This window comes from Lissotriton helveticus, chromosome 6, assembly GCF_964261635.1.
Source record: "Lissotriton helveticus chromosome 6, aLisHel1.1, whole genome shotgun sequence".
In the NCBI taxonomy this organism is placed as follows: Eukaryota; Metazoa; Chordata; class Amphibia; order Caudata; family Salamandridae; genus Lissotriton; species Lissotriton helveticus.
In genome coordinates, this window is record NC_136067.1 from 1,030,697,044 (window position 1) to 1,030,709,134 (window position 12,091).

General features: G+C 40.7%; 1 protein-coding gene across 1 annotated transcript in view; it reads left to right on the top strand.

The window, feature by feature from the left end:
- The window catches only part of PPIL4 (peptidylprolyl isomerase like 4), a 272,134-nt gene extending 260,682 nt beyond the window's left edge, over positions 1–11,452 (top strand). Inside the window, exon 13 of the mRNA XM_078648659.1 lies at positions 10,549–11,452. Coding sequence (XP_078504785.1) covers positions 10,549–10,791 — 243 coding nt within the window. The 3' untranslated portion in view covers positions 10,792–11,452. The remainder of the gene's footprint in view (positions 1–10,548) is intronic.
- The last annotated feature ends 639 nt before the right edge of the window (positions 11,453–12,091 follow it).

Below are 12,091 nucleotides of genomic sequence, written 5' to 3' on the forward strand. Positions count from 1 at the left end.
ATAAATTGGTCTCTGATTCCTTTTTCAGTGTGTGCATCATTTATTGATTCTGTGTGTGTAAAAAATGCTTCACACTCCCCTCTGATAAGCCTAAACTGCTCGACCACACTACTGCAAGTAGGGCACTTGTGATTGTTAAAATATGCCCCGTAAACCAAATAAGTGTTGTGTGGACTTTTTTGTTGTTGTTTCCTTACATTGGCACTACTACATTAAAAACCAGCTTGCTACAGAAGCTTCTAGAATCTTAGAGATGAGATGCTTTGTCTCATCTTTCAAGTATGGCCGATCAGGCTGTATTTTTCCATTTCTTTTCGCACACTTTCACACATTTTCTTGCATACCAATTTTGCAATGGAAAAAATGCAATGCAAAAAGAGAGATATACTAATACCTTGTAGGGCATTTCAATTGGCAATTTATCCATGACAAATTCTCCTGGTGCCATGCATTCAGTGTGGAATTATCTATTTCTTATGCATTCAATGTAGATTCCTATGATGCCGGACTAAAAATAGGTAACTTTTCTTTTCTCTAAAGTCAGATTGGCACTGTATTCTTTAAATACTTCTGCTCTTTCTTTTGGCACTCTATTGTCATATCCTTTGGGAGATGTTGTGTGAACCTTTGCCATTGTTACGAGGACCTTCATGCATCCTGAACAGTCTGTGCAAAGGATAGCCAGGATGTGGCAATGTGGATTCGACCCTATAGCTTGCACTTAAGGACTCAGCAGATTTGGATACTAGTTATATTAACCAACACACCTGGTGGTGCATCATATGTTTTTTTGAGAAATGTAGCCTTCTTTGAGGGCTAAGACCTTAAGGCCTGCCCTTTTAGCAACAAAGCAGACTATGCACTCAGTGGTTCTATCCTTCCCAATGTGTTGGTTCCACCTGCAGTATCAGAGGAACGTTCATGGACTATTGTAGGGGCCTCTCACTAGAGGGGCAATAAAGATAGTGCCCAAGGTAGAATGGGGGCTTGATTGTTACTTCTGTTTCCTCTTTGTCACTAAGAAGGATGGAGGCTTTGGCTGATTTTTAGACCTCGGAGGTTTTACGTCATTCCTTGAATGGAAGAGTTCAGAATGATGACTCACTCAAATCCTGCAGGCCTTGGAGCTTGAGGCTTGAATGATGTCCCTGGACTTCGATGACACATACTCTTATATATGGATCCTGCAGTTCTATTGGACTTATTTGTGTTTGGTGGTGGAATCCACTTACTTTTAGTTCATTGTTTTTACCATTTCGTCTTACATCCCCCCTTGGGATTTTACAAAATTCATGTTGGTTGCGGCCCATATCCCCAGGTTGGGTATACATGTGCTTCTGTACCTTGACGACTATTTGTTGAAGATGGGCTTTCTGCAACAAGCAGTGTGATTTGGGTCTTCAAGTTCTCTTTCTGGAGGCGTTGAGGCTGTAGTGCTGGATAGCACTCTATGAATTTTTGCTAAGACTGAATCAGCCAATCGCCTGGCAGGATCCCTCAACATAAGGCAGAGTAACTTAGTAGGTATCGTCTTGCTATCCACAAGCTGGCTTCACCACCTGGAGGAGAACATTTCCACTACCTGTGTGCATTTCCACCTCTATCTCTAATTCTATGCGTCCTGAAGAAAGGTAGTCTGAACTGAGCACAGGTTATTGTTGTGGCCGCATATCACTATCCTTAGAGCAGTATAAAATAAGTAAAAACAGCCCGAACTCTAAACCGCACCTGTTGCCACAATGTATGTATCTGGACCAGATGAACAAGTTCCTAGGCAAGAACAAAACAAGGAATATTGTATTTCAAATTCATACTTCATTAAGCACTGTAGTAAAAAAAAAAACTCATCATTTTCATCAACTCTTCAAATGTTAAGATGAAAAATATTTATACTTGGTCCTGATCTACAAAGAAGCACACAATGTTGTAACCGTGGTTACAGTTCTTTAACAGTGACCATAGAGATGTTGGTGGAGATGCTCCATAGATGGTTTAAGATGACGTGTTTCGTCCCTGCTTGGGACTTTTTCAAGGCTGTATCCAAAGGTAATGTATGAAAAAGTAGAGTGGTAAACACAAGATTCCAAGTCTTCTTACAATCTAACAGGATCAAACAAACCAATTTTGAGAAAATTTCGAGGAAGTGAAGCAGCTGAGCCTAGAACATGCATATACGTTTTTTCCATCCAATAGCAATGTATACATATATGTTATTCCTTTCATGAGATTAAGCCCGTATAAATCAGTCCTAAGAGGGGCTGCCGGTTTTCATAGGTCAAGAATAATGAGGTTAATGGGCAGCCATCCAGATATAGATATCTCAGAATACCTTACTAGAATGACGCGCCGTGTGTCCCGACCTTGTTGCCAGGATGTTAAGAACGCTGATCTACACCTTCAGTCATGGTGTTTGAGTGGAGCCAATTGACCTTCTGGCAGCAGAAGTGATAGATGTCATTCTGACTGCCCTCTCCCTTTCACCAAGTCCTTTTATTCAGGCCATTGAGCTCAAATTTTGGTGTGAGCAAATGCATGTTAACTCCCTTCATGTGAAATGTTCTGATGGTCTTTTGTTTGCATTGTTATTAGCCTGGCAAAACTTTGCTGTGGGCAGTTAAAAGTTCAAACCTCCTCTTTCAGCCTTTCTTCATTTGATTGATCACCCCTCGTTACTACAATCGCTTACTGTTATGCTTCTCATACATGGGCTTTCATTTGTTTCCTCCTACTCCCATTTTCAGGCTGTAGGAACCCCTAAATGTGATTTTGAATTTTCTGATGTATACACCTTTTGAGTTGGTACCTAGCTGTACACCATTCTTAATTTGTTAAAGAAAGATATACTCTAAATCCCACAGCTGGTGCAATTAACGTCTGCACTGTGAATACCAAGGCTGTTAGTCTTAAACCCCCCTCATGCCTCTTTAATCCACTACCAGACACCCCCTGTCCATTTGTCGCCCTCTTGCAGGTTCATGCTTTCTCCCTGTGTGACGGTTTTCTTGTCTTTCGCCCCTGTCTTTCCTCTTTGTTTATTTTTCCTTCTCGTGTTCTCTGTAATTATCTGATGCAGAAAAGTGCCGATCTCCAAAAAATAAGTGCCTTTGGCCCCCCAGCCGCAACCACCGGTTGGTTGAAAGTTAGCACTAGCTGTACGTTGTGACTTCTTTGAAAATGTGTTTCCCCTTGCAGTCACTTAAGCGTATTGTATGAGTGAGCATAGGGTCTTGCCGATTTAACCTCTGAATATTACGTTCATTTCTATCTAGCTGGTATTTGTGCGCATGCATCATTTTATCTGAAAGTGTTGTCACGTTTCTATGTGGGCCAACCATTACAGTTCCCTCATTGTTATCCCTACCACATCCATATGAGGAAGAGAAGGGTTCGGATCAGTGCTTTAAATGGGAAAAAATAAGTGCAGGTACTCATTAAAATGAGCTAGAGGTGTGGCAAGTGAGCGGGGTTAACGGCAAGACAGGATGATACATAATAACTTCTATACCACTTGCAGCACATATCAAAACACAAAAGAAATGTATTTATGTAAACAAAACAGGTTAAATCATTACACAAAATCAAAGCCAAACAGGATAATATGGTAACTTTTTCTAGTTTTGTAATATTTGCAACTTCTTAATGTCATGCCATTATTTGTTGTTGTGTGGCACAATGCTATATATTCTCAAGCATGCACACACACACAGAAAGAAACAAGCAGACATGTACACAAACCCATTACCCACATTCAAAGGAGTATTTCGTTGTGCTATACATCGTTATTTTTGTTGATAGAATAAGCTTACTGCTGAGGGCTGTATTTTTAAATATAGGCTTGCAGAAAAAAAACTTGCTAAATCAGGATTTATAATGTTTCCAGTAAATAAAAGAATGAATCATGTAATCACTTCAAAAGTAGAAAAGTATTTCCAAGCTGTGAAAGTGTGCGTGTGCACGCAAGCGCCGTCGGGGCCCTGTAAATTCTGCAAGGCAGCGTTTTAAACTAGATTTCAGGTTAAAGGTTATTTAATTTCTCTTGATCAGACTGCTTCCAAGCTTAAAGGAGGCGATTCGATTGAAATCACATGTGGTTCCTCAATAGTTAAACCAATTACTTCAAGAAATACAACATATTTATACTTTACACATATTTGTGTTAACATACCATTTCTAAGCACCCTTTTCAGACATGAACAAATATCTGGTATTTGTGTCTGAAAAAAAGTGGCAATTCTAACGTCAGCTGTCACCTCACTTTTTTCCATTCCAACCCCCCCTTCCTTCAGTGTTCATGTCGTTTTCCCCCAACCAGATCCATATCCCGGAGTGCTGCAGCATTCCCTGCTATTCATTGCTCTTTGGGCAGGGCACCTTCACACTTATGAACCTGTTGTAATGTCGCTGTTATCATGTAAATTCAGCGACTAGTGTTGGAGGGGCATACAAAGGGAAGTAGCTCCTGTGTTGAAAAGAAAACCGGCTTTGTCGAAGGTGAAGGATTGTGTTTCCCTACTACTTGTTTTAGTGCAATATCCTAAATAGGACTGAATTACTGACCAGCAGGGGGGAGGCTAAAGCACTTTCAACCGAATCGTCGTTGACGGCTTATTAACAGTGCATGGTCTGACGAGACCCTGTCCTGTTAATCACAGCGTGACGCAAGCCCTCACCAACCCCAGATGTCTGCGAAAATCAAATGGGAGCTGCTAATCTAGCAGCCTCTCCGCAAAAGGCTACGTCATGGCTACCATGTTCTTGCTGTCCCATCAATCAGGGTACTGGTACACTCCCTGAACTAAAGAAAAGTGCCGGTACTGACGGCTCGAAAATTTTGAAGTGCCGGTACTCTGTACCGGTGAGTACCGGCCCATTTAAAGCACTGGTTCTAATAGACCCATGTCATGTTCTTACCTCCTATATTGATAAGACAGGGAATACCATGTTGATAATCAGCTGTTTGTTAGTTATGCCTGTGTGGAGAAAGAGAAGGCAGTCCAGAGGCGTTCAATACTGCTATAGATTGTCATTTGCATCAAGTATTTTTGTATTTGGCAACAAAACAAAAGGAGCCACCCTGAGGGCCTCTGATGTCATTCGAATAGATCGAAGGCAGCAATACAGCCTAGCTCGGGCTATGTCATTCTAAGACATCTGCCAAGCCATAATGTAAGCTTCTGTCATATCTTCACCAGGCACCACTGTATCGATTCTCAATTGTGCATTTATACGTTTTCAGTCCTGCAGGAGTTCCTGGCCTAATTCCACTTCTCAGACCCACCCCCTTTAATGGGCTTTGCTTTGGTATTGATTTTTAAGATGTGGAATCTGCAACTAGCATTTCGCGATTCACTAAATAATCGCAAAATCGACTGAAAAGCGCAATAGCCGTAATATTTACTATTTCGGCCCCAAAAACAGGTCTCCCAGCAGGCATAAAAAAAGATGCCATTTAATTGGCTGTACATGCATACGTCACGACGTGAACTGCACTGTACTGCCATCATAGCTGGAAACAGGAGAGCACCCATCTCTGAATTACAAAAAGGGACTGTTTACAAGGGGTCAAAAGCTACAAGATATTTCACTTTGTAAAGGTACAGCACCCAAAAAAACAGTTCAGATTCTGGCCACAACGAATCAATTAACGAAGATAGACTGCACAGCCATGGTGATCAGGGCTGAAATGGGCTTGGAACAGAAGCTAAGCATGGCGGGCTTCGCCTGGATTGTTTAGACGCTGTGAGCACAAAACTTCTAAAGGGCAGAAGGTTGAAATATTAACATACTGGTGAAAGTTGGGATTGTTCTTTGTCGGGACCAATTACTAAGTGCCTGCGCGATACTTGGGAGTGTTTGACGGCACATAAGGAGAACGTGGCTGTGCTCAGAGATAGCTGGAAAATCAAGGAACCTTGATGTGCTGTAAGAGGCGGACAGGACATGGCTTACACAACAGTGCGCACTCCATGGCACAGCACTCATGCCCGAGTGCAGGCAGCAGACCAACAGTAGAGCCTCAGGCACTGCATGGAAGAGTACAGGCAGCAGGCAAACAGCACACTTTATGGCACTGCACATAAAGGCTGCAGACCAGTGTAAAGAAAATGGCTCTGCACATACCAAGGCAGGCTGGAAACCGATAGCCCACTCCATGGCACTGCATATACGAGGGCAGGCTGAAGACACACAGCACTGCCTCAGGCACTGCATAGAACAGGACAACCAGCAGGCAAATAGCACACTTTATGGCACTGCACATATGAGGACTGGCGGCAGACCAATAGTACAGCCTGTGGCACAGCACATATGTGGACAGGCAGCAGACAAACAGTGCACTTCGTGGCACTGCAAATATGAGGACTGGCTGCAGACCAATTGTAAAGAAAATACACTGTGCATACGAGGGCAGGCTGCAAACCGTTAGCTCACTCCATGGCACTGCACATACGAAGGACAGGCTGCAGACCAATAGTACAGCCCATGGCACAGCACACATGCGAACAGGCTGCAGACTAACAGCACTGTTCATGGCGAAGCACATATGAGGACAGGCTGCAGACCAGTAGCACAGACCATGGCACTGCATGTGCAAGGACACGCTACAGATAAGATATTACACTTTGTACTTATTTTTGTCGGCAGCATATTTCTCTTGTCTAGTGTGTAATTTTAATTGAGCCGCATCCAGGTGTTTATAACGTGGCACAATTGGGTTGTAGTTGAAGGCAGTGCGAGTTCCTCTCAGTGGGACAGTATGGTGTGCAGTGGGGGAGAGAATGTGACGTTAATGCAAAAACGGAGTACCTTTTCCTGATTGTACCTTATGTCCGGTGTGCCTTCCCCTTTTGGGGTGACCACCGACGTGAAAAAAGACTGTGCAGTATTGTCTAGGTTACCAAATTTACAATGTGAAATATCAAGACCCTTCTGTGCAATGGGGAACCATGTATGAATCAAAGACTTATTTTTAAAAAAAATATTTGTGCGTTTATTGATAAAATTTTGTTAAAAAGATCATAGTATCACAATACTGTTACATGAGAAAACACTGTAAGATATATATTCAATTGATACACAACATATTCATAACACAATCATTAAAACAATTCTAAGTTTAAAAACTGCTTGTATAGCTATGTTTGCAAAAGACATATTTATACATAGTAGTAGAATAATATCTTAGTAGGAACAAAACTGTCGACGCGGCGTTTCGGTGCCTCTTTTATTCTTGCACCTTCTTCAGGACTCGTTCCCTGATTGATCACATCCATGTCAAATTCCCTGGCTCTTTTTCTCTAGTCTTATGAGTCCGTTTAGCATCTGCTCATATTTTTCATTCCCTTTGTTGCTATGGAATTTCTTATCGCTCGATATTCTTGGTCTTTCCTCAGAATGTATGGAGTTTGACCACTTCAGTACGGTCCTATTTCCATTTATCTCTTGGTCATAAGAAGGACGCCTCTGGAAGCTCCCTTCTGATATTTCTTCTCCTTTCTCCGTCTTACTGTGTGACAAGAGCTACTTTTAATTTACTTCACTCTTATGTGTGTCAATCCACTCTGGAGTTAGAAATCTTTATGTTAAAGCCTTTTGACTTGGCTTCTATCTTTGATGGTGGGAGCTGAACTGCGTGGCGTCCTCCTTGTAAATGTAAATGTACCTTCCGAGTCTTCTTGATTAAGAAGACTCGGAAGGCAAGGAGGACGCCACGCAGTTCAGCTCCCACCATCAAAGATAGAAGCCAAGTCAAAAGGCTTTAACATAAAGATTTCTAACTCCAGAGTGGATTGACACACATAAGAGTGAAGTAAATTAAAAGTAGCTCTTGTCACACAGTAAGACGGAGAAAGGAGAAGAAATATCAGAAGGGAGCTTCCAGAGGCGTCCTTCTTATGACCAAGAGATAAATGGAAATAGGACCGTACTGAAGTGGTCAAACTCCATACATTCTGAGGAAAGACCAAGAATATCGAGCGATAAGAAATTCCATAGCAACAAAGGGAATGAAAAATATGAGCAGATGCTAAACGGACTCATAAGACTAGAGAAAAAGAGCCAGGGAATTTGACCTGGATGTGATCAATCAGGGAACGAGTCCTGAAGAAGGTGCAAGAATAAAAGAGGCACCGAAACGCCGCGTCGACAGTTTTGTTCCTACTAAGATATTATTCTACTACTATGTATAAATATGTCTTTTGCAAACATAGCTATACAAGCAGTTTTTAAACTTAGAATTGTTTTAATGATTGTGTTATGAATATGTTGTGTATCAATTGAATATATATCTTACAGTGTTTTCTCATGTAACAGTATTGTGATACTATGATCTTTTTAACAAATTTTTATCAATAAACGCACAAATATTTTTTTTAAAAATAAGTCTTTGATTCATACATGGTTCCCCATTGCACAGAAGGGTCTTGATATTTCACATTGTAAATTTGGTAACCTAGACAATACTGCACAGTCTTTTTTCACGTCGGTGGTCACCCCAAAAGGGGAAGGCACACCGGACATAAGGTACAATCAGGAAAAGGTACTCCGTTTTTGCATTATTGTCGACCCAATCCTTTTCCTGACAGAAAGGGTAGCTCCCTACTCATAACTTTTCTGATGGAGAGAATGTGACACAATGGTCAGAGCTGTTGAATTTGGAACTGGGGAACCTGGTTCTGAAGGATGATTATTGCAAGCTGTCTGTCCTGTCAGCACTACTTATAAAAGGGAGGCAGTGCACGCAACACAAGAGGAGGCTGTGTCTCTGCACCCAGGGAGCGAAGGGGGGCTGTGTGACTGAAACCAGGGAGCAAAGGGGGGCTGTGTGATTGAAACCAGAGAGAGAAAGGGGCTGCGTGTCTTGAACGAAAAAGTGAAGGGAGTATCCATTAGAAGAATAACTTACCTTCTGTACTACTCTTTCTGGTAGATACTCTGTCTACATACAGATTCTTCACTGCTGGCCAACCTTTCTGCTCAATGAAGTGGACTTTCTCTGGGTTAATTTTCCAAGTTAGATGCACTTTTTACCTGCACTCATTTCAATCTCATGGACCACGCTCTGTACTGGAGAGTGTACATAAAACTGGACATTTAACATCCGCTCCCATGGGTGTCGTCCCAGCGAAGGTTAGCTACTGTGAGTTTTCTGTATCCAGTTTGGTTCTTGGGAAGATTCTTTAACAGAGTACTCGGCCAGAAAGAGTTTTAACAAATGAAAGTTATATTCTTTTGGCTTTCACTAGCATAATATCCTCTTTGTTCTTATGGTTTACCCCTTTTTCAGTGAAAAGAAGAAAATCCCTTGGGGTAGAAACTTTTCAAGAAACGACCCTAATGTTCACACATCACACACTTATATCAGATTAGTCTCAAATTCATACCTCCTTTCATTTGACCATATATAATGGGGAAAGCTACATGTACACAAGTTATATAAAAAAAATCACATATGTTTATTGTTTGTACACATAATATTAGGATTAAAAAAGAAACATCAATTCATACAATTCATAACGAAAAATAATTAAAAAGGAATAAGATAAAACACCTAAAACTAATAGGCATGAAAACAACAAGAGTGAGACACTAACAGCTAGACAGAAAAGTTTAGTCTATACAGTATACACCTCCATCACAAAATAAAATTGCAAAACTGGGAATATGCCATCAAAACTTTAGCATTCTTTCACCAGTATTTGCAGGCAGGATTGTGTATCAAAAATTGTTGCGTCTACGCGTTTCGATGGTATTGTATCTCATTAGTCCATCTTTGTATAGACATCTATTTTGTGCAATCTCTCTTGTATTTGTAGGTTTCCATGCAAACACCTATAATGAAACACGATCACGGTTATCTTAATTCTAAAGCATACCTCGGAAGAGATACATCTAAGGCACCATTCCCACCTCTTGTTTTGTCTATTATCAAAAGTGAAAAACATTGTATTCTTTTATCCTATCTATTTAAAAATTGACACACTGTCTCGAAATACAATCTCTCCCCTATTGTACTCATATAATGGGGTACGACCACTGTATTAATTTACCCCTTTTTGACCCATATTGTTTTGTAGTTGCATTATTATAGCGCTTCAATGAAGTCAAATGTTCCTGGGTGTGAATAGATGCTTTAGTATACTTGAAATTCTCAAAATAGCCCTAGCCACAACCCATTAACATATACCGGAGGATAATCTTATTTTGTACATGTGTTTCCGTTTTGCCATAGTTAAACAGCATCCGAGCCCATATGGGGTACCACGATGAAGGACCATTGTTTCTTTTTATGGTGCTACTTTACTTGAGAAAATGCCATTTTATAAGTGCATATTCTTATGAATATATCTCTGAAATGATCAAAACCTGGGTGTAAATGGGATGTATCTAAAACATTGGTCCTATCGACTAATTTCGCAATAGTTTAGCAATATTGGAGCCAACCTTCTAATGCATGATTGATAATTGCTTCCTGTGTAACTGAACATTCACACTGGTCTTAAAATGATCAGTCATCTTATTAGACACTTTAACATTTTTCTTCCTAACTAGGACTCTGAAAAAGACTCACGACATAGAAAGCATGAGGATGACTACTGCAGAGAGAAGCGAAGAAGCGAAAAGAAGGACCGCCATGAAAGCCGCAGTCGCAGCCGTTCTCGGGAGCGTGACAATCACTACAGTTCCAGCAAATCAAAGGATAAACACAGAGATGAGCCTCGTGACAGAGATCGTGACAAAAAAAGGGATAGGAGTCCAAAGAAGTCAAAGGACAAAGAACGATTGAAGTATTAAAGGAGGAAAAAACCAGCAAATGGGGTGGGCCCTGGAGTGTGAAGGACATTTAGGGCCTTATTGGCAGACAGGATAGTCTATCCAAAGTGGCAGACATCCCATGTGCAATATTACAAGAGCCACAGGCTGTAATGAATTTGTAATATGGCAGACTGGGTATCCGCCGCATTTGTGACGGACTAACCTGTCTGCCAAACTCTAAATAAGGCCCCAAATCTCCATCATACTTCTTAATTTCCACTAGGAGACAAAAGAGGACAGAACAGACAATATAGTGTGTACACGTTACTTGCTAATGTCTCTAAAAGTGGTTACATTTAAAAAATGTTTTCTGCTAAGCTTTTTTGTCTTTTAGTTGGGGTATGGCCAGTGGAAGAGCTAAAAACTTTTCTTATTTTTATTGGAAATACAAGATAGGACACAGATTATAATGAGCAACTGGCCACATCCAATTTCATCCAACATGATTTGCAAAGTCTATACTTAGAGTCAGTACACTGAGAACAGACTAGAATATCAGGTGGCTGAATCATAGTGATTGTGCAAGGAACCCTTGGCATCTAAAATAATTCAGTATGAACGGAGTGTGTACTAAGCAAACTGTTAAATATGATTATTTTTCCTGTGATTGAATAATATACAAATAAATGTTTTAACATTTCACCTGAGTTAGGCAAAGTGTTGCTTTCATCCAAATATGCCAAGAACTGAAACATCTATTTATTTGTAGTACTATGCAGAAGAATAGTTTATTTTGCTGTTGAAATTATCTATGTATCACAAATTAAAAATCAAGAATTCATATTTTTGTACACCCTTTTAAACCAGTCCCAGAGCCATGTCTACGAAACCAGCTGCAGGATCTGTTGGTATGATTTAGCCTTTGCTGACCCCTATATTTTTGCCAACTACTGTGTTGGTTGTTTATAGACTATAAATGCCTGCACCTAAGCTTGCAGGTTTCTGGCTGTTTTCTAATTTCCCCCAGTGTATGAGAAGGGAAAATACATGGAAGCCACAGTAGGGAAAAGGAATATAGTACCACATGCTAGTCCTATGTAATGAACATTCTACAGCCATTGAATGTTGTCAGTAACATTTCCTTTGGCACTTAGATATTTAATTGTGATACTCCATTTATGTCTTCAAACACATTGAGGTGCACTTGTACAGAGAAATTTAAGAAACTGGTGTCCTTAATGCTCCCACTCAGGCAGACCACATTGAGGATGATGGAACGAGTGAAAGTATTCTTATTAGGGTTGCAGCTGCAGAAGGGTAATAGCTGTTGTTGTGGTCC